The sequence below is a fragment of the Sciurus vulgaris genome, assembly GCF_902686455.1.
Source record: "Sciurus vulgaris genome assembly, chromosome: 11".
Lineage (NCBI taxonomy): Eukaryota > Metazoa > Chordata > Mammalia > Rodentia > Sciuridae > Sciurus > Sciurus vulgaris.
The window spans coordinates 404,970-431,726 of NC_136472.1; the positions used below are offsets into that span (position 1 = coordinate 404,970).

The window sequence follows — 26,757 nt, forward strand, 5'->3', positions numbered from 1 at the left end:
GCACTGACGCCTCGGAAGCGCCTGGAGTTCACCAGCTAGGAGGACAGGACGTTGTGGTGCCAGGGGTGCTCTGCCACTGAGCTCCACCCCCAGGCCATTACGTTGAGACAGTCTCCACGTTGCTGAGGCAACTCAAGGCCTGTGCCACTCTGCTTGGTGACTTCGGGGGCTTTGAGCTCTTGGGATTTATTTTCTCTCCTTTCTTCTGCAGTACTAGGGACTGAACCTGAGCTGACCCTAGGTAGGCTCTTGTTCTGCCACTGAGCACACCGCAGCCCTCTCGGGGTCTCAACACACTGCCTTTGGGTCACACTGGGCACTGCCAGGGGCAGGGCTCATGCTGGAGCCCCTCGGTGCGGGCAGGACTGGGCTTCTTGTCGATGAAGACGGCAGAGGTGAGTCAGACACACAGGCCCGACCTCTGGCAGCCTGAGCCTGGACAGGGCACCAAGGTGAACGGGGCATTCTCGGAGGTGGGCTGCGGAGGCACTCGCCCAGCAGGGCCGTACGGGACCCACAAAGAAGGACAAAGACCCTCCTGCCAACAAAGTGCTTTAATAACTACGCAGCGTCTCAAGCTTCTTGCTCAAGTTGGTTAGGGCATTTCTTTCCAGTCAGCGCCCGGACACCCGGGGTGGACTGGGGGTGCCGTGTCCAGGGGAGCAATTTTCAGAAACTGCAAGCAGGGGCCTCAGGAGATGACCCTCAGGGACGGCTTGTGCTCCTCCAGGGTCCTCAGCTGGTCCTCCATCTCCTCGGTCCAGTAGATGTCGTAAAGGCTGCACGTGGGCAGGATGGAGGCATGGACCAGACCTCCCACCAACTCTGCGCCCCCAGCCCAGGCAGCCCTGGCACTTGGCCACTTACACCAGCTGCTCCAGGACACAGCCAGGCTGCCGGAGACTCTCCACCAGCCGCTGGAGGCCCGGGTCCCCCACGCAGTTGTTGCTCAGGTCCAGTTCCCGCAGGCTGCGGTTGGCCAGCAGGGCCGTGGCAAGGGTGCCACAGCCACTGTCACTCAGGTTGCACTCGCCGAGCCTGAGCAGGGCACGGGCAGAGCTCAGGCCGGGTGTGCCAGGAGCTGAGAGGTGCAGGACGCCCAGACTAGCCTCGCAGCCCAGACACGCCGGTCCCTGGCAGGCGCCCCACCAAGGACCAGGCGATGCACACAGCTCCCTCAGCTTCCTGCTGGCAGAGGCAGGGGACCAGCAAGCTTGAGGGGCAGGGGAGCACACCAAGAGGAAGGCACCTGGAGAAGCTGTCCACCCGGGCATGCCGACCTCACTCCCTCAGCGCCAGGGCCTGCTGGGTCAGGGAGCCAGTGCCAGGCCAGTGGCTGTACAGGAGAGCCAAGGACACAGCAAGGGATGGACAGAAGCTTCTGGGCCAAGAAAGGAGGCATAGTGGGCTGGGCCTAGCACCACCTCAGGCACCTTGGGCAGGCAGGTGAAGGCACAGTCCTACCCAGCAGACCCAGTCAGACCGAAGGACCAGCTAGGCCTGCCTCCCCAGGCGGTGGGTGGGAAAGCGGCAGTGCCCCACCCTGTCGCCAACGGATGAGGCAGGTCCACATCTCCCAGCACAAGACCTGGGCTCTCTCCCACCTGGCTCTCCTGGGCAGGAGATTGCAGGGCTGCTGCCCAGGCTGCCCAACCCACCCTCCAGCTGGTAACTGGTTCAGGATGACCAGCACTCAAGGAGAGCTGCCCACAGGAAGCACAAACAGAAAATCAGCAACGAACAGAGATCTAAGAGCAGAAAACAAAGTCTTAGTAGAGCCACGTGCAGTGGCACATGCCCACAATCCCAGCCACTCTGGAGGTTGAGGCAGAAAGATGGCATGTCCAAGACCAGACTCAACAACTTAGCAAGGCCCTGTCTCAAAAATATAATACAGCCAGGCGTGGTGGACACGCCTGTAATCCCAGTGGCTCAGGAGGCTGAGGCAGGAGGATCATGAGTTCAAAGCCAGCCTCAGCAAAAGTGAGGGCTAAAAAACTTAGTGAGACCTGTCTCCAAATAAAATACAAAATAGGGCTGGGGATGTGGCTCAGTGGTCAAATACCCCTGAGTTCAATCCCTGGTACCCCACCCCAAAAAAATACAATACAAAGGGTGTAGCTTAGTGGTAAAGCACTAGGTTTGACTCCTCAGCTGGAAAAAGAGAAAACTCCAAAAATAAGAAACCTGAAAGAAAATGGTGAGAATAGGAAATGGGAACATCAGCCCTGAGACCAAAGGGATGCCTGCCAGACACTCCAGAGGGAGGAACTGGAGAGGAGAGGTCGCAAACATACACTGCCCCTCAGGGCCAAGACCCACGAGGCACGGACGTTCCACTCTAGGACCCTGATCTCTAGGAGCTGCCATGAAGAAAAGGCAGACCTGCAGGAAGTGAGAGAGAGCAGCACCCCTGGAAGCCAGAGAGTGGCCTGCACCCTGATCCCAGCTGAGTGGCCAGAGTGGACACATGGGCTTCCACAGGACCTTTTCTCAGGAAACATGCTCAACCAAACAGGGAACCTGGCAAGACGACCCCCCAGGGGCTCCTGCAGAGGATGGATGGAGCTTCCAGCATTATGAGGTGGCCAGGCCAAAGCCTAGCCACGGGGCTCCACTGACTCTGATGGGTCAGGGTCAGAATGAGAGAAGCCCACACGGAGCTGTGCCCACCGCCCCTGCACACGCACACACTCACCAGAGCACCCGCAGCACGGAGCCCGGCTGGCTCAGGCCCTGGCAGAGCTCCTGCACACCTGCGTCACCCAGCTGGTTGCTGCTGATCTGCAGCTCCAGGAGAAACTTGTTTTGGGCCAGCACTGAGCGGAAGTAGGGGCAGCAGGCAGCCGTGAGGTTGCAGGTCTTGACCCTGTGGAGATGGAGGGGGATAGGGCCTGGCTTGCCTGGGCTGGTCCAGGGCCCCTTCCCCTGGAAGTCCCACCCATGTGCACACCAGTAGAAATGTCCCCAAACCACCACCCATTTCCTGGGAGGCTTACCCCCACCCTCTTGCCCGGTCCTCCCACTGTGCACCCACCCCGGCCCCGCCAGCCCTGCTCCATGGGGCCGCAGGCCTCTCCCCATGCCTGCTCAGGAGCCCCTGTGCACTCACCACAGCGACTCCAACTGACAGCCAGGCTCCAGCAGGCTCTCACACAGCAGCCGGGCACCCTCGTCCCCCAGCTGGTTCTCAGCCAGGCTGAGCTCCTTGAGGCTCTGCTTGGCCTTGAGAACGCGGCAGATGTCCCTGCAGCCCTCTGCGGTGATGTCACACTCCCAGAGCCTGTGGGGGCATCCATGCCGTGGAGGACGTTCCTCACCCACCACCACGTGGCTTGTGGCCCCAGTGAGCACCCAGACCACCCCTTAGGAGGGGACTGGGGCAGCCTGCTCACCACAGGGTCCTAAGCCTGCTGCTGGCACGCAGCAGCGCTGGGCACAGATCTGCAATGCCCCCGTCACCCAGTTTGTTGCAGCCCAGGTCCAGCTCCTGCAGCGAGGCCTTGGAGGTCACAAGGGCACAGAGATCCTTGCAGTTGGCCGCTGTGATGCCGCAGTTCTCCAACCTGGAGACAGGGGATGTGCCTGAGGGGAGCCCTGGAGTCCTGCCCCATCAGCCTGGCCCTTGCCCAGCGCCTTGCGTACTTGAGCGTCTCCAGCTGGCAGGCAGAGTCCTTCAGGCCCTGGCACAGCGTCTGGACACCAGCCTCCTGCAGGTCATTGTTGCTCACCGCTAGTTCCTTGAAGTCAGGCTTGGCCCTGAGCACCATGGCCAGGGGCTCGCAGCTGGCAGCCGTCAGGTTGCAGTACTCCAGCCTGGGTATAAGCAGGGCTCAGTCCGCCCTCCACAGGGCCACAGACAACCAAGGGCGACATGTGGGGGAGGCACAAGGGTGCTGGTGTCTTGTCTCCTGTCCCTTGCCCAGCCCTCCGCCTTGGCATCGGGCTGGGGTGCTGAGGACTTGTCCCTAGCTGCTGTTCGGGGACAGCGGGTGCCAAGGGCCTCCAACCTGTGCACACACTGCACTCCTTCAGAAACATCCTCATGACCAAGAGCCCCTCTGCAAGCTCAGAGGCTCCCAGACTCAGGCAGAAGCCATCCCCAACAAGCAGGGCCACTTGCTTGGCCATGGTCACCCTGGGAGCTTCCCCCCAGATTTAGCAGGGAGCAATCTGCCAGCCCTTGCAGAGAAGAGCCCTGACATCCCAGAGGAGGGGCACCGTGAGCCCCTGGAATTCCAGTCCTGCCCTGAAGCCTCCTGACGCCACCATGCAGGTGGCTGCTGGGGGGGGGGGGGACATGCCTGGCTGGGAGTGCAGGGACCTGGCAGGGCACACACTCACTGCAGCGTCTCGAGGCGGCACTGGGGGTCCAGGAGTCCTTCGCAGAGCAGCCGCAGGCCTGCATCCCCCAGAGGGTTGTCGCTGAGATGCAGTTCGCGCAGGGTGGGCACCGAGCGCAGCACCCCAGGCAGGACCCCACAGCCGGCCTCAGTCAGACAGCAGTTCTGGAGGCTGGACACACCACCAGAGCCCATGAGCCCTGGGCCACCACCCTGTGGGGGCTCTGATGCAGGTGTGACAGACTGCACTCAGGACCTCACTCGGGATGAGCCCAGGGCGACCTGTCCCAGGACCAGGCGGCCACCTCTCACGTGCCTCTGGCTAGAGCTGCGAGTGCTCGCTGCTGCTGCCTGGGAGCCCCAGTACCTGCATGCCACCCAGTTCCACCCTGAGCAGGCTAGACTGAGCCCTGGCCTCACCTCAGCTTCTGGATCTTGCAGGTGGGGCTCTGCAGGCCTTGAAGCACCAGGTGCACCCCAGCATCACCCAGCTCATTGGTACGCAGGCTGAGCTCTGTCAGGGCACGGTTGACCCGGAGCGCAGAGCTGATGTCCTGGCACCGCACCTCAGTGAGGCCGCAGTCATCCAACCTGCAGGTGGGACCCCTGGGTCACGATGGGGGCGGAGCCAGCCTCAGGCCTGAAGACCATCTCACACCAAGTGAGTCACGACCAGGATGTTTGAACATGAAACACCCTGGCATGGTGGCACACACTGGTCATCAGGCCACTCAGAAGGCCAAGCTGGCAGATGCAAATTGGAGACCAGCCTCAGCAGCTTGGCAAGACCTTCGGAAAATATCCAACCTGTGCAGAGCTAACGTGAGAGGCCAGAGGGACAGCGTGGCCAACTGGGGACAGTGCCAAGTCCACCCTGACTTCTGCCTGAGAACAACAGCTGGCAGATGTGAAGGGCTACAGCAACCCAACAGGGCCACCTGAGGACCCAAGAGAAGCAGATCCGGGTACACCTCTGCTCCGGGCAACCAGAGGACAGCAGCCAGGAACAAGCGGCCACACAGTACACCGCACACAGAGGACAACACGCAGCAGGCCCCACAGCTTCTGTGTCTTGCCAAAAATGTGTGACCACCACGAGAAGCCCACAGACAAGCCAGAAGGTGCCTGCAGGACTCTGGGGCTCACCGTCAGGTCGCTAGCACAAGGGGACAGAGGGGCTTCAAGGGAGGGCCTCAGGAGACAAAGGCAAGCCAGGTCCTGGGCAACCAGAAACGAAAAGCATGCAGGAGCAAAGCTAGCGCCTGGGATCGTCTGTGGTGGGCCGGGCAGGGCGGTGTGAGAGTCTCCATGAGACAGGGTCATCAGGGGAAGCAGTAAGAGGGCCATCCAAAACCATCTCAGATAACAGCTACAAAGAACAGGACAAGGACCCAGCAGGCGCCTGTGAGCCTGAGGCACCTGGGTGAGTGGAAGCCTGGAGGACAGAGCGTGGCAGGGGCAGGCAGGGTCTCCCTCTGCCCCATCCTGAGGAAGGAGGAGCCTAGAGCCCAGGGTGCGGGCTGCCTGTGCATCACCACTACCCTCAACTTCCACACCAAACCCGCCACCCGCCTAAGCCCGCAAGGGCTCATGTAGGGAAACTTTCTCCTTTTTTTGTGGTGCCAGGCTAGAAGCCACACGTAGATAAGTGCTGTACCACTGAGCTGCACCCCCAGTGGATGCACAGCACCACGCACCACGTAGGACTGTCCAGCACCTTCGCAGCTGCGAACGACGCCTGCCGGCACAGCATGCCATGTGCATTGCCGTCGCAAGCGCACCTGACCACTTGGTACTGCTGGATCAGGGGGAGGAGCTCCGTCCACCTGGCGTCACTCAGCTGCTCACAGTGGATGTCAAGACTCATGGTGGGCCGCAGTTCGTCTGGACAGAAGACAGAGGAGAGAGAACCCTTCGCAAATTCTCAAGGCTGGTAGACCAGAGGTTCTGCTCACAGGAAGAAGCCACACAGAACCTGAAAGGCTGACGTTTCTGGAAGGGCTCCAGCCTCTCTCTGGCAAGTGCTTTCTCTGCCTTCTTCCCTCAAAATTTCTACCTGCTCCGTCTTCAGGAGTATGTCCACTGGCAAAGGCCCCACACCAGTCCCAGTCTCACCTCCCAGCCCACCGCCACAGCGGGCACCTCCTGTGCAAGAGAAGCAGGATAGCAAGTATGGGCTGGGGAGCCCCTGCCTCTTATTTACCTGAGCAAGAAGGTGGGAGAGGGAGATTCTGGAACCCCAGCAGGGGGCTCAGCTGGCTTCCTGACCTCTCAGAACAGGCAGGGTTAGCAGGCAGTGCCACAGTGCCGGAGACCACCAGGATACCAGAGTCCAGGAAGGAAGCTGCCTACACACAGCAGTGGGTGGGGCCTGTACTCAGGGTGGTGAAGCCTCCATGGGCAGCCCTAGGACAACAGCTTCCATGACCCCCTCCTGGGGCTGGAGGCTCCAGAACAGGCCAAGGCACCTCCTCTGCCCCTCCCAGGCCCTGCCCAGGGAGAAGCGAGGTTGTCAGCCAGACTGGGACAGAGGCAGGTCACAGACCCTGAAACCCAGCCTGAATAAACAAGGCTGTCACTGACTGAAGGGTCCTGAGGCCTAGGGGACCAGTCGCCCCTATCCCACACGTCCCCTAGGCATCTGCCAGCAGGCCCAGCAGGAGCAGCAGGGGCACCCAGAGGGCTCCCAGAGAAGTGACTCGTGCTGTGCTTCCGCGAGGGGAAGGGTGGGCAGGGGACTGGCTCTATTCAGCGCTCTCCTGAAGTGGCAGAGCCCAGCACCCTCCCAAAGACTGACACCGGGTCACGCACCCGATGCGAGGTTCCTGGTGGAAGCCTCCCGTCCTCCCATCTGCCGCCAGGGGTCTGGCACAGCTGGCCCTGTCTTCAGCCCTCCCTAGGGCCAGATCAGGCCAGAGCAGGGAGGAGGCACCATGGCAGGGGTGCCCTCATGGATCCTGGCACAGAGGCTTGAACAGGGGAGACTGAGGTTAGGGCATGGGAATACCTCGGTCACTCAGCCGTCGCAGGGAGGAACCCTGACTGAACCCTGCCTCAGAGCCCGTGAGCACAACCAGCCCTGCCTGTTCCTCCTAAGAGCCCAGGGTATGTCGCCCAAACCCGCCAGTCAAGGCCTGAGTCATGGGGTGGGAGGGGCGCCTGAGGACCTCCAGCCCCAGCCACGTACTCTCCCTATGCAGGGTGACAGCTGTATACTCTTCTGCACCTCAAATGAGGGGTCCCCATGGTGTCTTCCTCCTGGAACAGAACAAGGGAGCTGGGCTCACAGTTGCCAGCTCTCCTGCCACAAATTGATGTTAAGGACAGTGGAGAGCTGAGATCCCACCTCCAAGGGAGGATCCACTCTATCTGCTTGGCTGGGCCTTGGGGCCAGGAGGATGCTCCTTAGTCTCCACAGGTCACTGACCCTTTGAAAACCTGTAGGAGGTCCCAAGATACATGTCACCAACCTTCTCTAGGATTCCAGGAGGCTCAAGCCCTGCTTAGAAGTCCATTTCAAACCCCGTGCTTGGCTGGGAATAAGGATCCTGCCAGCCATCTGCTCCCTGTAGCCCTGTCTGGTCAATTAGGGGTCTTAAAAAGGGACCTGGTCAGGCCTCTGAAATGTGAAGAGAGGTCCCAGGAGACCTTAGGGTGGGGGTCTGAACCCCACCAGGAGCAGGTTTTAGATCCTGGCTCCGTGGATAGGGAGACCACCGCCAGCCACATGGAGCACAAACCTAGGCACCCAGGGAGGTCACAAGTCATGGAGAAGGCTCGGAGCTGGCCGAGCCAGGATGCACCTGGGGCTGGAGGTCCTCGGGTAGGCCCTCCCACTGCCCAAGCACCTTCTGGAATCCAGCCTGCTGGTCTGAAGGCTCTGTCAACTATTAAAGGCCTGGGAGGGGACTGAAAAAAACTTGCAGGGCTGGCCCCGGGTGGCAGATAGCGGTCCTAGACTCACGCTCACCTGGCACTGCCACCAAAGGAGGCCCAAGCCACAGCTTCTTCCGCCCAAGGCAGCCGGAACAGCAGCCCGCTGCAGACCTCAGCCCTGCACAGGTGGCGGGACTCCAGGTACTTTCCAGAACACAGTAAAGACCTGCACAGCCCTTTTGCTAGACCGAAAGTTGGAGATGACTGACAAGCATTTGCTCTGGTGGAGGGAAGTCACCTTGAGGCAGCTTTTTGGAAGCATGTGAAGCAACACACACCCTCCACTTCTGTCTGGATTTAGAACCATGCTCAAACTGTTTTAAGCCAGGCACAGTGGCAAATCCCAGCAACTGCAGAAGCTGAGGCAGGAGGATTGCAAGTTTAAGGCAAACCTCAGAAATTCAGTGAGGTCCTGAGCAATCTGGCAAGACCTTGTCTCAACACCACAAATAAAAAGGCCTGGGACAGCAGGAAAAAACAGCAGGAAAGTGGCCCTGGATCCAATCCCTAGTACCAAACACACACCTATTTTTTAGGGACTGATGCTAAGGGTGGGGCTTAATGGTAGAGCACTAGCATTCAGAGACCCTGGGTTCCATCCTCAGCATGGGGAAGGGCGGGATTGGAGTCAAACCCAGACAATCTAAATGACTCTCAGAGAAAAAGAGTTAACTCTCACCAGTTACAACAACTTTGACTGGCCTGGGGAGCTCCACAGGGGTACACAGGCTTGGTTTTTGCTTTTGGGGGGTAATGGGGATGGATCCCAAGTGCCCTTTACCACGAACATACATTCCCATCCCTTTTTATTTATTTTGAGAGAGGGTCTTGCTAAATTGCTGAGGATCTCGGCCTCGTGAGTTGCTGGGATCACAGACATGTAGCACCACATCCAGTTTTTTAAACACGCAAAACAAGTGTGATGTTTGGAAAAACTCAGGCGGGCAGGGACAGCTTTTACGTTACTACTAGGAAAGCAGGTCAGCTCGGATGGCCCACTCTCCTGCACAGATGGCTGCACACTTTAGAAAGCAGACATTTATCCATCCGACCCTTCACTGAACACCTACTGTGTGGCAGGCACTGTCCTAGGTCTCTCAGTCCTCAAGGAGTTTAATAAGACATGCTGGTATAGCACGGTCAGGGAGGAACTCCAGAAGGCCAGCCCAGGTCCTAGGACAGGCAAATCTGAAAGCAGGAGGGAGCTGGCAAGGGAGCTGATGGAAAAGAGGTGGACTGGAGTTCTGTTTCCCAGTCAATGAGCTCCCTGCTCATGGCAGCCCTGACCTGACTTCATGGTTTCTAGTGCAGCGCAGAGCCCCAGGAATCAGGAGCTAAGAACTAACCGGAAGACTAGGGGGCCAGTTCTTTTAGGTTATAAGGTGAAAAGTTACTCAATTTGGAGAAAAAGTTTTTGGCTAGGTTACTGCTTGTAGTCATAGTGTTCTGGATATCCACAGACAAAGATCACCAACTGGGTTCCAGGCAAACCAGGAAGCTGGGCAGAGAGAGACACAGACAACCCTTCCAGGATTCCCCCAGAGAAAAGATACAGGGTGTACCCAGCACCCTGCCATGCACTCAGGGCAAGCAGTGGGACAGAGAGCACCTCTCCCCCTTGATGCAGGAAAACAAGGAACTGCTTGTTTCCAGCAGAGGCAACTGCAGCCTGCGGGTGAGAACAGAGGAAAAGAGGTGAGTGAAGGATGCAGAGGGGCCTCTGGGTGTACTGTGTCCAACCAACTGTTTTCTGTGTGGGGGGGAGAGGAATGGGAATTGAACCACTTAGCCCATGAAGTCCTTTTTATTTTTTGTTCTGAGAGGCCCTTGCTAAATTGACCACGCTGGCCTCCTGCAGCAGCATCTACAGATGCTGGGATGAGAGGGGTGCACCAATTTTAAGGTTGAGAGGGGGAGATTGCCCTAGTTTATCTGGGTGGGCCCAGAGTGATCATAAGGGCACTAAAAACTGGAGCTCCGAAAATGAAGGAAGGCAGATGCTTAAGACATTGATTAAAGTCAACAAAGTGATTCTTCTTTGAAGCTTACACAAGGAATCAGAACCGCCCCCCACACACACACACACCTCGATTTTAAGCCCCTAGGACATTTTGAACTTCGGATCTCCAGAACTATAAAATAACAAATCTATGGCAACTTTATTATAGCAGCTAGGAAACTAACACTTGTTGCAACTGCTACAATAATCTATTTAAAAGTGGTGGCGGCAGGCCTGTAGTCCCAGGGGCTGGGAAGCTGAGGCAGGAGGATGGTCAATTCAAAGCCAGCCTCAGCAACTCAGCAAGAACCTGTCTCTACATAAAATACAAAAAAAGGATTGAGTGTGGCTCGGTGGGTAAGAACCCCTGGGCTCAATCCTAGGTACAAAAAAAAAAAAAAAAGTGTATATATTGCTCAGCATGGTGGCACAGGCCTATAATCCCAGCAACTCGGGTGGCTGAGGCAGGACTGCAAGTTTGAGGCCAGCCTGTAGCAAAATAAAAAAATGAAAAGGGTTGGGGATGCAGCTTGGATGTAAGCTCTCCTGGGTTAAATCCACAAGCACCAAAAACTAAAGTGTATACAATGCGACTTACAATGGGCACATTATGTGCAATTAGTCTGCTTGCATTCAATTGATTCAACCAAATTCTACAGGTGGACAGGCTATTTTCTGATTTTCAAGCTTTCTACTACTCTAGAAAGCGGCCTGCACAGTTCTAAGGTCCTCCTGAAATGCTGCAGAAACCTTCCAGCTGTCCCACTACATATGCGGACACCCTGGCTGGTGCAAAGTGCCTGGAGCCATAACTTCAGGCAACATAACTGCCCCGCGGCCCCACGAGGTGAGGTCTCATTCACCTGCCTCTCCTCCCGCCTCGAACTGCCCGCCAGGTCCCCAAGGGGGCCTCCCCACCGTGCGAGGCGGCGCCACCCCAAGCCCCGTCACATTCCTGCAATTCTCCGAGAACCGAGAAACCGGAAATGCCGATTCTTATGGGGTATAAAACCAAGGGTTGCTTAATTTAAGGAAGAAAGCCAGGCTGAGCCAACCCTGCTTGCGTAGCTTGCTGGACGCCAACCGTCACAAGGGTCCCTGGCCGCGAAGAGGCGGACTACGCATGCGCGCTTGCCAGCCCCGCCCATGACTCCCAGCGTGTCCCGCGAGGCGCACCCGGCGCGATGACGTCCTCGGGGCGCGCCGATATCCGCCGGACACTGCCTCGCCCGGCCCCGCCTCCCCACCCGGCCCCGCCCGGGGAGTGCGTGTCTCGCCTGGGGAGTGCGTGTCTTGCCCGGTCGCCAGAGCCGCAGTGGCGCCCGGCATTCATCCACAGGACGCCCGGCTGAGGCCGGCGTGGGTAAGGGCTGCCCGAGCCAGCCGGGCCTCGAACTGGCCATGAGGTGATGTAGCGCGTGGGGACTGACCTCGAGACGACCGGCGGGCTGCTACGGGCTGGAAGCGACACTGCCGATTTTGACTGGAAAGGGCTGGACGGCCGATCGGGGCGAAGTCTCCAGAGGCAGCAGCCGCAGCCTCGCTGACGGGGCGGAGCCGAGCCTCCGGGGGCGGGGCCAAGCTTCCGGAGGCGGGGCTGAGCCGCTTAGGCCTGCGACTGGCCTCGCTGTAGGGGTGGAGCCAAGCCCCGGGGGCGGGGCCACGGCGAGGAGGCGGAGCTGAGCAGCTTAGGTCTGCGGCCGGTCTAGCTGTGAAAGTGGGACCGAGCCTCCAGGGGCGGGCCACGGCGCGGGGCGGGGTCTCGCTTTGGGGGCGAGGCCTGAGGCCGGCCTCGCTGCCCTCTGGGCCTCCCGGCCTCCGGGCCTCTAGTCTGCTGGCGATCCCCACGCTCCGGGTGACGGCGGCGCGCTGTGGGGTTCTGGTGCTGCGCTCATGCACCGAGGGAAGCGCGGAGGAGGCCCGGGTGGGAGACTGAATCTGAGGGAGACGTGGCAGGCGGTGTTCCGCATTCACTGTGGACTCAGGACGGATGCCGCAGGCGGGATTGCTGGACTCGCCCTCCACAAAAGGTGTTTTCCGGAAAGCTGCCGAAACGTCCTAGTTTCCCCGGCACGGTAGCCCATGCCTGTAATTCCAGCGACTGGGGAGGACCAGCCTCAGCAATGTAGCTAGACCCTGTCTCAGAAAAGTTAGGACTGGGGATGACGCTCTGCAGGAGCGCACCCCTGGCTGCAAGCCCCAGCACCTAAAGTAAGCAAACTCAGCCCTGGTTTTATGTCGCAGAGTCTCGGATTTGTTTGTTGCGATTCTCATAAGGTGAAAAAGCCATGTAAAAGAGCGGCCAGAAGCTGTCTGTCTTCTTTTGGCGACACCCCTGGGGACGGGAAGGACCTGCTGAGAAGTCCAACTGGAGGGTGCGTCTAAAGCCACAGGACCCCAAGCTACAGGGACCACAAGGGGTTCCCTGCAAGTGTGTTCTCTAAGTTTAGCTGACACGACTCACCCATGTGGGATTTGGAATACCCAGAAGCAGTTCCACCTCCCGTTTTTCTTTTCCCCAGAGGGGACCACTCTGGCCCCTCTGGTGAGTCCTGGCCGAGTCAAGCATGCTCAGTCTTCCTGCTTCAGCCTCAGACCACTGAGAGATTGTAATTCTTCCGCCTCCCCCTCCCTCCTGCTCCAGCCCCTCAAGGTCCACTTCCCTGAAATAGGGAGCTTTGGAGTTGTTTTGCTTTGGCATCACTTCCCCTTGTTCTAAGGAGACAGATAGGTGAGGACAGTAGGAACACGAGACTACAAGAATGATTCTGTAAAACGAGTCCACTATGCTGACCCCCACATGCTTTCTTTGACAAAAAGCAATCCTCCTGCAGCCCCACCTGGCCTGAGTGAACAGGATATGTCACATTCCTCAGCAAACTGAGGGAGAGGCAAAAGTCAGGCAGTCAATGTAAGTGATGAGTTGATGGGGACAGGGAGGATTCCAGAGAGGATGGAATTGGTCATCGACAGAGAGGACACTGGGTTGTTAACCTCTGCGATTGTGCTCCTGACAATTAACTCTGTCCTCCCTGCTCCCAGGCACAGACTCGGAGAAGAAAAAGAAGGTAATGACTAAAAGGGGTCCTGGGGTCTATAAAAGAGCAAGACCCATCCCCTCCTGTGGACACCCAGCTCTGGGACCCTTCTCTTCAGATAAGCCTGTCACTAGCACTTTCTTAAATAAAACTTGTTTGCTAGTGTGCTTGGGTGTTTCTCAGGTGTTTAATCTTCCACACCAAGAACAAGGACCTGTTCCTGATCTCCAAGACCCTATCATTAGGCATCTGCCATGGGGAGCTCTCAGGAATAGGGAATAGAGTTGGGGCTAAGGGCAGAAACCCCATAAGTATTCACGAGACACCAGAGGTGAGGCTCCAGTCAGAGTGGGCCAGAGGCTGCCGAAGGTGGGAGTCCTTCTCTAGTCCTGCTTTTGTCATTACGTCTTTAAAAACACCTGTTAATCGAAGCACGTAGCTGATTGCAGAGGCTGGGGGTTTGCAGGTGGGAGCGGAGCTACAGCTCCCAGTGACCTGCTGGGCTGGGCAAGGAGACCTGAAATGCTCCAGGAGAGAAAGGAACTTTGACAGACTGAAACGGCCCACAGCCCTGGAGGTTCACCTCCATTGCAGCCACTTACGGAGCTGGGAGAGCTACACTCTCAGGGTTTTGTTTCCTTTTATTTTATGACATCAGCCAAGCCAGAGGGAAGTGAGGAGAGGCCCTGGAGTTTCCATGGTGAGGTGGAGTGAGTAATGGGCAGTGGAATGCGATTCAGTAATGTTGCAGTCACGGGATTGTTTAGATCAGCTCTAAGGCAAATGAGTGATCAGATAACTTGTAGAATAACAGATATACTAACCCTGAGAATAAGCATGTGAAAATAAAGGGAGTCAATTAAGAAACATGTCAAGAAAAAAGGATCAGTGGAGCTAACTTCTGGCAGGGTCTACTGAGTCATTGTATAGTCAGGACTTAAGGCCATAGGTTGGTTGGTTGGCTTGGTCTGGTTTAGTACCAGGGATTAAACCAAGGGGCCCTAACCACTGAGCCAGTTCCAGTCCTTTTTGTTTTGAGAGGATCTCGCTAAGTTCCCTGGGACCTCACTGAATTGCTGAGGCTGGCCTCAAACTGTGATCTTCCTGCCTCAGCCTTCCCCATCTCTGGAGTCACAGGTGTGCTCCACCACATCCAGCAGCCATGGGTTTCTCAATGCATTTCAGAAATGTCTTCAGCAGTGCAGGTGCACCAAGATGAGTGTGCCCAGTCATCAGCCCCAGCGCACACAGTAATGCAAGGTGGGCTAGTGGATGAAGCTTCCTGAATAGTATGGCCACCATGATAGGTCCAGAGAAAATAAGGCGAAAACTCCCACCCAAAGGAGCAGATAAGGGTCTGATTGGCAAAGACAGCCCAGTTCTGGCAGATACCAAACAGCAATAAATATGGAGGTGGCACTGTCCTTTGTTGTCCTCTGCTCAGAGGGGCCCGCTCTCCCCCAAGAGTACGTTCTGCTTGAGCCTTACTTTGCCTTCACTTACGTGAAGTTCTCTTGCGTGGCTTCTCCTGACTTTAAATTTTCTTTCACGGGAACAGAAAGACCTGGGGTTTGGAGCTTCAGTTCCCCACTCCCCTGTGACGTGGTACCCCTGAACCTCCTTGCACCTGTCCCAGTGCTGCAGAACCCAGACCAGTGACAGCCGAATAGCCCACTTTCAAGAAGGCTGGAAGTGGTTTCCTTTAACATTTTCATTATTCTCTTTTACAAGTATCACAAATTTATAATAGAACAATTGAAAATACAGGTAAGTAAAACTAATATCCAAACAAGCTGTGATTCTACTACACCTTATGGGGAAACCTCGCAGGCATTTTGCAGTTACTAACACTCTTTCCAGACCAGGGCTCCCCAGTAGAAATGCAGTGTGGGCCAGGGATGTGGTGTAATAGTCTCCAATAAGAAAAATGTATGATGGAATGTTTCTAAAAGAAACAAGTTAATCTCAATGGTGTATATTTAAGCCAAATATGTCCAAAATACAGGTGATCAGTATTTCTCAAACTATTAACAAGACATTTCACATGCCTGTTTTTATTCTAAGGCCTCAGATGGTGTTCAGACCAGCTGTTTCCAGAGCTCGAAGCCAGAGGGCAGCCTTGTGGGGATGGCACAGCTGTGGACTTTTCCTGGCGAGTGTGTACACGTCGGAAATTATTATTTTAATTTAGTGGATCTATTCTCATATTTGGGGGGAAACAGGCATTCGTGAGCAGAGATGAGGGTAGAATTCAGAGGCGAAATTGAACAGGCTCCTCTGCAGTGATGAGAGAGCCTGCGCCCACGGGGCCCGCGGGCAGTGGGGCAGGCCTCGCCGGCGCCCTCTGCTGGACACGGGCCGCACTCGAGGAGGACGTCCTCCCGGACCCGCGGGGCAGCCGAGCGCCACGGGAGGATGCTTTCAGAGCTGCCCTGGGCGCGCAGGGGCGGTCCTCCTTGCGCGTCTCCAGCACAGATAAAACTTCCTCTCATTGAAACTCCTTTGTAGCATCTTGCCATTGAAGAATGATACGCAGTCTAGAAGAAATTCCAGAAAATCCAGTACAAGAAAGCAAGATTCAGCCGTGATCACAGTACACGTTCCTGAGATTTTCAGGTGTTGGCACGTGAACAATGAGCTTTATTATTGAATATTCAAACATACAATTAAAAAAAAAAAAAAAAAACGGCGCCATGACTGACCCACTACCTTAAAAACACGTCCGGAGCCCTCAGGCAGGCCCTCTTCCCCCCAGTCCTGTCCTGGAGGCGGGCGCTGACCTGTCTTAATCGTGCCCACTGCTGTATTTCCCTTCAGATCCTACTGTGTATGTGTGCATTCCCAAACAAGACAGGCAAGTTGCACAGTGCACACTCTTTTTGTGTTTTGTTGTTTTGGAGTTTTGTTTTTGTTTTGGTACTGGAATGAACCCAAGGCCCCTCTACTACTGACCTTTTTATTTTTTGAGACAGGTCTCATTAATTTGCTGGACTGGCCTGCAACTTGGGATCCTCCTGCTTCAGCCTCTGGGATCACAGGCCTGGCTCACACGATTTATAAGTGGTGAACTGTGTGTGTTCTGCTGGTTGCTTCTTCTGGTCAACAAAATTCGGAGCCAGATTTGTCCATATGGATAGAATGTTACTTGTTCATTTTAACTGATATAGAGACTCCATTGTGTGAATGTGCCAACACTGATTTACGCTCTCCATGAATCTGATTTTTTTTTTAATACTTAACTGCAAATAGCACTTCTGCAGATACACGTTTCTCTACCTGAACACCAGGGAAAGGCCTTGTTGGGTCCTGGCATGAACAATTTCATCCAGTTACTTCCTATCGGCAGGAGGATCTGCCCTCCCAATGGCAGTCATGAGATTCTCCATAGCAGCAGCTCTGGGCTCAATCTTAGGAATACAGAATGGTGTCTCATGATGGTGCGAGCTGGCATTCTGCCCAGTACTAGTGAGCAGTCTATTTTCACATGTGTGTTAACCATTCATTTTTTTTTTTTTTTTGAGGTGCCTGTTCATATTCTTTGCTCATTTTCATTGGCTTCTTTAGGAAATTCTTCTCTACTGGTTTTTAAAATGTGATTTGTAGTCAGGATTTTAACTCACATAGATTTGAGGGTTTTTGTTTTGTTGTTATTGCACTACGGAGATTGAACCCAGGGGTGCTCTACCACTGGGCCACCCCCAAGCCCTTTTATTTTATTTTATTCTATTTTATTTTGGGTACCAGGGATTGAACCCAGGGGCACTTAACCACTGAGCCACATCCCCAGACCCTTTTTGTATTTTATTAGCAATAGGGTCTCCACTGAGTTGCTTAGGACCTTGCTAAGTTGCTGAGGCTGGCTTTGAACTGAAGATCCTTCTGCCTCAGCCTCCTGAGCCACTGAAATTACAGGCATGTGCCACCACACCTGGCCTTTTTTATTTTTTATTTTAAGACAGGATCTTGCTCAGTTACCCAGGTGGGCCTCTAACTTTCAATCCTCCTTAGTCACTAGAAATACAGGTGTGTGCCACCTCACCTAGCTGCTGAGTGGCATTTGTCAGCCCTTCACCCAGCACAGTGGAATACACATTCATTTAGTACCTGCAACATTCACCAGGATAGACCACATCTAGGTCACAAGTCTAACCTTGACAGATACAGTAGAATAGAAATATTAAGTATATCATATGACATAATGGTATTAAGCCAGAAATCACTAGCAGAAAAATAACATAAATTTTCCTAAATGTAGCCAGATGCAGTGGCCATACCTCTGATACCCACCAATCAGGAGGCTAAGGCATCAGAAGAATCACAATTTTGAGGGAAACTTATAGAGATGCCTCTATCTCAAAAAAAAAAAAAAAAAAAAAAAAGTTAAAACTGGAGTAAAGGCAGGAGTTGTGAGGAGGTGGAGTACAGCTGAGGTGACCACAGATCACAGTTGGGGTGAGCACTGCCCATCCTGTGGCCGGGCACTGACTTCCCTGAGGGGACTGCAGCACACTCTCCTGACCCTGCAGGACATAGGCCTCAGCCCCCAGTTCCCGCCATTCCTTACTGGGAAAGGAGCCGTCAGAGCTTGGGCCACCTCGGGTCAGAGGTGGGGACGCCTCCTGGCTGCCTGAAGGAAGGAGTCATTGTTTAGGACCCCGAGACTTTGTCCACTGTGCTTATGGGAGACAAGGCCCAGTTCTGGGTGGACCTAACCCCTCCTGAGGATCTGAATGCTGGAACCTTCCAAGTTCTCATGTTCCCGTCCTCCTCAGGGTCACCCTGGGCCTGTTTCAAGAGATTGTCATTCTCTCTATAGATATCTCCATCAGTCCACAAAGGAACCCACCCCAGGAGTGGACAGCTGTGGTCCCTCTGACTGGACACCTAGAAGGTAAAGGCTGAGAACTAGGGGAAATGCCACACACAGCCCTGCACCCTCCTTGGGGTCAGCCTGGACAGGACAGGCTGATCAGGAACCCCATATGCCTGTGCCTTTAACAGACCCTGGGGAGTGGGTCTTCAGTGGGGGGGACCCGAGGGACAGCCTGCTAGAGCTCAGTCCACCTAAGCTGGAAGGCGGGCCATCGCCACACAGACGCCTTGAAGGCTGTTTGGGATTTCCGGCGACACCAGACATACATACGCCTACCACGTGATGGAAAGGACTGTACGTTGGTTAAGTCCATGGACATATGTCCTAAAGGCTGGAACTTCGTGTGAGCGAACCAAAGCAACTCAGCCAGAATGAAGATTAAAGCCCATCCGCCTGCACACCTGGAAGGCTGCATTGTACCCCAAAATGCGGAAGAAACCCATGTGCCCCCCGAACTCGGTGCTCACTCTCACCACCTAGCCCAGCCTGGGGTTCACCGTCAGAGTCTGTCGAAGGCCATCTGGGCTCACACAGCACTGTCGCCACTATGGGGGCCTCACTGCACGAGCGTGGGTGCTGATGTCTGGCCGAGTGCCACTGCTTCTTTAAAGGTCAGCATTCATGACCAACCAGGGCACCCAATTATGACTGGAGCTCACCACTGCCACAGAAGTCCAGCAAGGAACCAGCTCCGATCCAGGACGGGCAGGAAAGGGCAGGGGTCTCCGTCCCTGGCCCTGACAGCCTCCTGGGGCTGCCCCACACCCTGGATCAAGCTGCAGGGCACTTGCCTTCTAGAAGTGGCCAGGCTGCTGAGGTGCCTAACCGACGTTCCAGCACAAGGCAAGGTGGGGTCCCGGAGGTGCTTGTCTCTCAGAAGCTCAGCAGGGACCCAAGTGCCCAGAGATCAGGAGCCTGGGGGCCACTGCCAGGCTGGCTGCTCCCTGTGCCTGTTCAGAGCACCCCTCCAGCAGGGTCTCAGGCAGGCAGCCAGTCCCAGACCCTGTGCTACCCTGAGTCTGGCACCACAGACTCCTCACTTTCCAGACCCCTGCCGGTCTCAGAAGCACGGACACTGCAGCCATCTTTCCAGGAGCTCTTTAAAACTCAGATGCCCACTGGCCCACACAGTCATGGAGGTGTCGGGAAGGGAAGCAGAGGCTGTGCTGCAGGCCCCCAGGGCCTCTGGCAAGACTCCTGGGGTCCTCAGCCCCCTTAGTAACCTCCTTCCATGGTGACTGGCTGCTGCAAGTGGGAATCACTGCCTGGCATAGGCCAGGTCACCACTGCCCACGGCTGGTCCTCAGTGAGGAAGATGCCTTCTGGACACTGGCCCAGCTGTGGATCAACAAATAGCATGCCTTGCATGGTGAGTGGACAGCTGCTCATAGGGCCTCGCACAGCCAGGCCAGTAACAGTCACAATGGCTGGTGAAGCCACAGCCCCTTCTCTCTTGACTCACTCTGCACCTCAGGACTGTCCCCTGCAGAGGGTTCCACAGGATGCCAGGGTTGGCCAAGGACTCCCCCATGCCTCAGTCAGACACCTTATGTCCACATAAGGAAGGGCCCTTGGGGCTCATCCTCAGAGGCAGTTCTTACCTCCTGCTGGTCCTTCTGCCCCACTGCCCTTCCCACCTACAGTCAGCCCAGGTGACAGTGGCCCCATGCATGCCCCTTTATCTGACCCTGAGCCCAGGAAGCCATTGTGCACCCCATCACCATACTGACCTCTCACTAGCCACATGGGCCCCAAATTATCTCCTCAAAGTCCTCCCATGCACCATGGTCCTCTCTCATGGTCCTTGCCTCGAAGGTAGCCCTGCCCTTCTGGAACCTGGCCCAGGACGTAGCTGAGCAGTGAGTCCAGCCAGGGCTGGGTGAGCACCCCTCATCTCCCCAGAGGCTAAGGGTGCACAGTGGGTCACCAGGTGGGAGCAGGGGAAGCCCTGGGCTCCTGGGCACACCTGCCCTACAATCCTCCAGCAGCTCAGTGCCAGCCCTGGGAGCAGGCTGCTGGTCGGGGGGCAGGGGGGCTTCAGGATTCTACCTTCAGGGTTTCCAACCCTGCTGAGGCCACAAGCCCATCATCAGCACATGTAAGAAAGGCGCTCCCAAAGATGAAGCAGCACATGGTGAGTGAACAGACCCCTCACCTCCTCTCCAGGGCCCTGGGCCCCGTGGGGTGGGGGAGAGGGCAGGCCAGCTCCCTGGGTCTGGCGAGGAGCCAGTCCCAGCCAGGGTCTCTCCTGGGGCATCAGTCTGTGGGGACACAGGAGCTTGGTTTCCCTCTCCTGTGCCTGGAGGGACAGAGGTGTGGAGACCAGGGCCATGACCCAAAGGTAGAGGTTTTCAGGCCAACCCAGGGGAATTGTCAGGACAATGAGGGACGCCCACTGTCAAGGGGGTCCTTCGGTGCTTCACCAACTGGATAAGGACAAGCAGGGAGACTCCAGGCTAGAGGCCCTACCCCAGGAGGCCCAAGGGGTCTGTGCTGGGCAGACAGAGGGCCTATCCTGGGAGAGCCACAGGGAGCCATGTCACCATGGAGAGTAGTCTACCCCATGAGGACCTGCTGTAGGAGACCCTATAGGCTGAGCCCTGGGGCTACACTCAGGCCACTGGCCCCAGCCTGGACAGACAGAGTCATCCGATGCCTGCTGACCCTGTAGACTCTTCAGGCCACCCTCAGATTCTGGGACATGGGCCCAGGTGAGGCCATGGCCCTGGAGGTACAGAAGAGTCAATCTGCAGAGTCCCCAGGGGGCATTCAGGACAGACCCTGGCCAGCCTTGGGGCAGCACTCACATCAACTCCATGGCCTACCACCCCAGCCCCAATGAGCCAGTCATGGAGGGAGTGCTGGGCCAGATGTGGTGGGCTGGACAGGGCACTGGGGATTGTCCCAGATGCTGAGCCCACCCCACATACCACACAGAAAAGAGACCCATGTGGGAGTGCTTCCCTGGCCAGGTCTCCTGTCCCTGGTCTGGGCACAACTGGACCCTAGGGATGGACATAGCAGGATCCATCAGCCACTCAATGGGAAGGGCCTGGGTCATGAACAGATTATGGGCATTGATCCCTTCTAGGGACCCCCCCCCCCCAGCCCTATGACTTGCAGGCCCCCTGAAGCCAACCCTGGACAGCTAGTGAAGCTTCTGCAGGACACACCATTGCAGGACTGGACCCCAGAGGACAGCACACTGTGTGCAGCAGCACAGCTAGGCAGGGGAACTGTGATCTGTCCAGGCCCACAGCCCTGCCCCAGGTACCCTCCTCCTCTGCTCCAGGAAGTTTGGGGAGACAGGTGGATGGGGTCTTGTGGCAAGGCCTGACCTTGGGGGCAAGGGAGATGGCATCTGCCCCCAGACCCTGCCCCAGAGCCTCCAGATCTCACCCTCAAAGGCCTGACAGGCACAGGAGCCACTGACCACCAGGGAGCAGCTCTGGCCCCCACCTGCTCCAGAGCACCCTCCAAGGATGTCAGCCAGCCCTGGACCAACATGCAGACAGCATCCCAGACTCAGACAGGATGTGGGCAGGCAGCGGAGAAGGCATCCCCAGGATCAGAGTGGGCACACTCCTGGCATGGAGTGGGTGGCCCTGGAGGGCAGAAGGGCCTAGAGCCCAGGGTGCTCACCTTCATGGAATGAGGCCCCATGTTGGGAGGAGGTGGGTGAGGTGATCCCAAGACCTGAATTCCTTGTGAATCAGGGAAGAAGCCCAGGCCAGCAGCTCTGCAGAAAGCAGAGAACCCTGTGCCAGTCCATCCCAGGAGCCTGAGCCACCCAACAGCCCCAGGGCCCAAATGCTCCCACCTACATACTCAGGTTTCCTGTGTCTGACAAGCACAGGTACCCAGGGACCACAGGACCTGGACCTGCAGAGGTCAGAGGGGCTCAGCGGAGATGCTGATCTGGGTTGGAGTCAGTATCTCTGGGACCCAGGCCCCCGCTGTCATCCCCTAGCATTAAGATGCTCCCCACTCACCAGCTCAGTGCCAGAAAACCATGGGCAGTCCCCATGCCCCTGGTCCTCTGTCAGACTCCCCTGGCAGAGCTGTCCCTGAACTGAGGCCAGCAGCATGAGGGGCCTTCCACAGAGGCTCTTGGAGGGCCCCAGGGCTCAGCATCAGGTACCCCAGGCAGGACAGGCAATAGGCCATCTGACAGCTACTCCATAATTTCCCCAAAGACCTTGACCTCGGGCTCATGTTTCCGATACTACTTACTTCCAACATCTGCCCTGTCCACCCCCCAAACCATGACATAGGCCCTACAACCCCACTGGGGCCCTATAAGCAGGCCCTGCCCACTGAGGACCCAGAGAAGGGGGCAAAGACCTCCCCCACAGGGGCCCCTGTATCTGCCCCAGGGCACAGTGAAGGAACAGGGCAGCACCTGGGAAGCTGCCCTGCAGCCCAGACAGGACAGGGAAGCTGGACAGTGGGGAAGATGAGTGCAGGATCCCACCGCCCATCTGCCCAGCTGCGAGCTCTGCATCCCACTCCCCTGGGTAGAGACCTCCCACCACCCAAGCTCAGACCCACAATGGCCCAACCAGCCTCAACGCAGGCCCTGGAAGGGGAGGGACACCAGGACCACTGTGGGCCCCCAGCAGCTAGAATGGGGACACAGAGGACAGAGTCCCCGTGACTATGACCATTGCTGGGACATGGTCCAAGGAAGAGCAAGTCTGCCTGGAGAGCTGTGGCTACCTGGGTCTTCAGGTGTTCCTCACGGCCACAATGTGACCCTAAGTGGCTTGAAAAGAACTGTCCACTCCAGAGTGAGGGCAGGAACAGATGGGGCAGTTCCCACCCTCAGACAAGGAGGCAGAGACCTGAGGTTGGGCAGACAGTACTGGGACCCTGTTTCCAGAATCTGAGAACCACTGCCCCAAGTCACAGGACTGTAGGACACTGGGCAGGTGTGGGCTGCGGAGGCCAGGTATCCCTTCACCTGCCGCTGTCCTCAAGGACCCCTGGTTAGTTAAAAGTCCATAGAGGGCCTATAGTTAAGACCTCCCAGTCCCCACAGTACCCAGAGTTCTCTGCAGGAGGCAGACATAGTGGGCAGGCAGAGGAAAGGAAGTCCAACCCAGGCCGCTGGTGGCCTCTACCAGCCTCCCTCACAAAGACCTCAGCAAGGCTGAACTGGACACAGCCAGGTGCCCACATCCTCACGTGAGGTCACAGCACAGCAGCCTCCTGCCCTCAGCCAGACACCAGAGCCAAGACCACCAAATAATTTACTGTGATTCAACCTGTGCCCAACAGGGGCCCAGGGAGACTGAGAGGGGAGTTGGACGCTGGGGTACCAGTGGCGTTCAGGACAGTCCATGACAGTCTGCAAAACGTCCATGGGAGGGTCTTCGGTCACCTCTGTCCACTGTCCCTGGGCTGGCTAGGTGCCAGCAGCGTTTCCTTCCTTTCTTCCTTCCTTTCTTCCTTCCTCCTTCCTTCTGTCTGCACCTCCTGCCCACATCCGGCACCTCCTCATCCTGAGCCTGTGCCGGGCGGGCACAAAGGACGCCCTAGGCGGGGGCTGGCAGGATCGGGAGCCCAGGCCGTCACAGTGGATGCACACCGTGCCCTGAGAGCTCGCCGGGCCCTGCCTCACCTGGCCTCAGGACAGCACACACTTGCAGCTCATGCAGCCTGGGCCACTCTCATCGGGTGGGTTGAGCTTCCGCAGTTTATGCTGCCGAATCTCTCGCACCAGTGTGTAGAAGGCATCCTCCACGCCCTGGGAACAGAGGGACTGGATCAGGGGCCAGGGGGGCCTGGCAGGGAGGAGCCTGAGACCCCTGGAACAGAGGGACTGGGTGGGGGCTCTGCCTAGGGGCCTGGCTCAGAAGAGACCTGTGACCCACCACCCTGGAACAGAGGGACTGCATCAGGGGTCAAGAGGATCTGGCCGGGAAAAGACCTGAGACCCTGGGGAACAGAGGGACTGTGTGGGGGCTCTGCCTGGGGCTCTGGCAGGGAGGAGACCTGGAGATCCCTGCCTAGGTGAGGGACTTCCTTCCTTGACCTGAGGAATATCCCAGTCCAAGACTCACTAGCCACTTCCTCAGGCCTCCAAGCCACACAGTTAGGCCTTGTTCATCTGGAAGCCATAGGGCTTCACTTCTGAATAGTCCCCAAAGGTCAGACCGGCCCAGGATCCTCCTACATCCCCATCTGGGTGAAGGCTTGAATACCCTAACCCAATTCTTATCTGAGCTATGGCCGATGTCCCCAGTAGCCCCACTAAGGGCTCAGGACTAACAGGTGACCATGGGGTGCTCCTGGGACAGAAAAAGCTGGGCCCCAGGGTCACCGCTCCGGCCTGGCTCAGGGCAGCTCTCTCCATGGACCTCCCCTAAAGCTGTGTCAGCCCAGGACTGCAGGGCATAAGCCCAGACCCTGGCCCTCTCCTCCCTCACTGCCCTGCCATCTGGGGAGACTTACAGCGTGGGGGCCGCTGGGTCACAGGGGTCCCGGGGGTCCCAGAGGGTCCCGGAGCTGGAGCCAGAGCCAGAGCGGCTGCCCTGTGTTGAGGGAGAGGGGCAGTAAGCACTGTTCCCTGGCTGGGGCCGAGTGGGGCAAGTCCCTGTGGCTGGCTGTGAGAGGGGAAGCTGCTCACCTGCCGGGTCTTGGCCGACGTCTCAATGTAGGGGATGCCGTAGCTGCGGGCAAGGTCCTGGGCCTGCCGAGACTCCACCGTGCGCGCAGCCAGGTCACACTTGTTCCCCACCAGCACCATGGGCACATCATCGGAGTCCTTCACCCGCTTAATCTGCTCCCTGAGAGGGGTTAGGTGTGAGCCAGCTGGTGGGCTACAAATGTGGCTGCACCCAGGACATGCAGACAGAGAGCAGGAGACCCCTGTCTGGATGCAGAGCCTCCCTGCCCTGCCCATGCCAGGGCTCCTGGGCTGGCTCACCTATATTGATGGATGTCCTCAAAGGACTTGGTGTTGTTGATGGCAAACACACAGAGGAAGCCCTCCCCGGTGCGCATGTACTGGTCCCGCATGGCACTGTATTCTTCCTGGCCCGCTGTGTCTAAGATGTCCAACAGGCATGTCTCCCCATCAATGACCACCTGCTTCCGGTAGGAGTCCTGCGGGAGGATGTGGCTCAGGGACCCGCACTCCTCCTGGCCTGGAGTCTGCAGGGTCAGCCCCTCCTTTGCACCTCTCGTGCCCCTGGTGCCAAGACTGGAGCAGCTGGGAGACAGGACCATGCCACCTGCAGGACTGGGGCCTAGAGCCGGCCCAGTCCTGGCTGTGTCCAAACTCAGCTGCCCAGGGCCTGTCCCGGGTTTGCCCATGGCTGCCACCAGGCCCAGGCCAAATGATCCGGGCTCACCTCTATGGTGGGGTCGTACTCGTCCACAAAGTGGTTCTGGATCAGCTGGATGGTCAGCGCGCTTTTCCCCACGCCTCCAGCGCCCACCACCACAAGCTTATACTCCGTCATTGCTCCTCAGGGGCTGCCACTCCAGGCACTGCAGGAGCTCCTGCCCCACCTGCCAAGGAGGACCATGCTCAGCCAGGCCCAGGCTACCTGAAGCTGTTGGGAGGGGCATCTGAAGGAAAGAACCCCCAGTATCCAGCAGGCAGGGGCAGCCAGGTCAGTGGCCCAGCCCCTCACGTGTGGCACCTCCAACAGAACACCAACAGAATGAAAGAGCCCCTGCCTCTCCCCAAAGGTCCTAAATGGGTGAGTGAGGAAGACGGGAGCAGGTCCCCAAGGCAGGGCTGACAGCTGAGAGCTTCTCCCAACCACGCACCCAAATTAGAACTTGCTGGGTAGGCAGAAAGCAAAACTGGAGGCGCCTGAGGGCTGAGGCCACCCCCCAGAACAGGTCCTGCCACGGCTGGCCGCAGCGTGCCCAGGCAGGCCAGTGCCAGTCGACAAGGGGCTCCCCGCCGGCATGTTGGTGCATCCGACAAGTATTTACTGAGCGCCTATTGCATGCCAGGTGCTGCCCAGCGGCGGGGGAAGGGCCGACTAGGACTGGGCGCAGTCCTACGACAAGAGCAGGGGTCCTTCCGCCGGGAGGATCCCAAGAGAAAGGGCAGGGGTTCTGGGAGGCAAGCGATTGTGGGAACAGAGGAGGCACCAGGACAGCGGGACGGAGGGCCTGGGGCCGAGGCCCCGGGGGTGTCCTTTCGGCCGTGGGGCCGGCTCGAGATGGCTACAGGCGCCGCGTTCCCGCGGGCCGGGGCGGCGCCTGGCCCAGCGCGCGGCCCCAGGGCGGCCTGGGCCGAGAAAGGGCCGCGGACCCTAGGCGCCCGCTGTCCGCACCCGCCACCCGCGCCCACCTGAACTCGCGCCGCCGCCCGCACTCACCGCTCACTGGCGCGACTGCCCCGGGGGCCGGGGCTGGGGCCGGGGTGGGGCGGGGGCGCGGGCGGGCGCCTGCTGGGCCCGCGCATGGGCTCCGTCCGCGGCGGGTGCGGCTCGGGCTGCGGGCGCCGGGCGCGGGCGGCGGGACTCAGACGGGCCCGCGCTCGCCCCGCCCTCCCCAGCGCCCGCGCCCGTCCGTCAGCCTAACGCGGCTGACCATTGGTCA

At 57.7% G+C, this 26,757-nt stretch overlaps 3 protein-coding genes across 4 annotated transcripts; all 3 read right to left on the reverse strand.

Annotated features, from left to right (window-relative positions):
• Positions 1 to 536: 536 nt before the first annotated feature.
• On the reverse strand, positions 537 to 6,218 carry RNH1 (ribonuclease/angiogenin inhibitor 1). The gene is made up of 9 exons (XM_079104642.1): positions 6,125 to 6,218; positions 4,764 to 4,934; positions 4,345 to 4,515; positions 3,646 to 3,816; positions 3,396 to 3,566; positions 3,113 to 3,283; positions 2,699 to 2,869; positions 868 to 1,038; positions 537 to 779 (listed from the first exon to the last, which is right to left on the reverse strand). The coding sequence occupies exons 1-9, from the start codon at positions 6,208 to 6,210 to the stop codon at positions 692 to 694; spliced, it is 1,371 nt and encodes a 456-aa protein (XP_078960768.1). The 5' UTR covers positions 6,211 to 6,218; the 3' UTR covers positions 537 to 691.
• A 1,932-nt stretch (positions 6,219 to 8,150) lies between these two features.
• On the reverse strand, positions 8,151 to 21,852 carry LOC306638608 (uncharacterized protein; the record flags this gene model as incomplete). Its single annotated transcript, XM_079101803.1, has 4 exons — positions 8,151 to 8,527; positions 9,889 to 9,948; positions 11,709 to 12,336; positions 21,832 to 21,852. 4 exons carry the CDS (start codon positions 21,850 to 21,852, stop codon positions 8,514 to 8,516), a joined length of 723 nt encoding a protein of 240 aa, XP_078957929.1. The 3' UTR covers positions 8,151 to 8,513.
• Positions 21,853 to 23,422: 1,570 nt separating this feature from the next.
• On the reverse strand, positions 23,423 to 26,681 carry HRAS (HRas proto-oncogene, GTPase). 2 transcript variants are annotated; one of them, XM_079104651.1, is made up of 6 exons: positions 26,535 to 26,681; positions 25,548 to 25,707; positions 25,121 to 25,299; positions 24,821 to 24,980; positions 24,646 to 24,725; positions 23,423 to 23,938 (listed from the first exon to the last, which is right to left on the reverse strand). In XM_079104651.1, exons 2-6 carry the CDS (start codon positions 25,656 to 25,658, stop codon positions 23,842 to 23,844), a joined length of 627 nt encoding a protein of 208 aa, XP_078960777.1. In that variant the 5' UTR covers positions 25,659 to 25,707; positions 26,535 to 26,681; the 3' UTR covers positions 23,423 to 23,841. The 2 variants fall into 2 exon arrangements, with proteins under 2 accessions (XP_078960777.1, XP_078960778.1); XM_079104652.1 differs by lacking the exon at positions 24,646 to 24,725 and having other exon boundaries at positions 26,535 to 26,679.
• Between the last annotated feature and the right edge of the window lie 76 nt (positions 26,682 to 26,757).

Coding starts and splice junctions, on each gene's coding strand:
- RNH1 (XM_079104642.1), bottom strand. CDS start 6,210: ATGAGTCTTGACATCCACTGTGAGCAGCTGAGTGACGCCAGGTGGACG. Junction 3,567..3,645: donor TGCCAGCTGGAGACGCTCAA/GTACGCAAGGCG, acceptor CCCTGTCTCCAG/GTTGGAGAACTGCGGCATCA. Junction 1,039..2,698: donor TCCGTGCTGCGGGTGCTCTG/GTGAGTGTGTGC, acceptor TGCCCTGCTCAG/GCTCGGCGAGTGCAACCTGA.
- HRAS (XM_079104651.1), bottom strand. CDS start 25,658: ATGACGGAGTATAAGCTTGTGGTGGTGGGCGCTGGAGGCGTGGGGAAA. Junction 25,300..25,547: donor AGTACGACCCCACCATAGAG/GTGAGCCCGGAT, acceptor ATCCTCCCGCAG/GACTCCTACCGGAAGCAGGT. Junction 23,939..24,645: donor GACCCAGCGGCCCCCACGCT/GTAAGTCTCCCC, acceptor CTCTGTTCCCAG/GGCGTGGAGGATGCCTTCTA.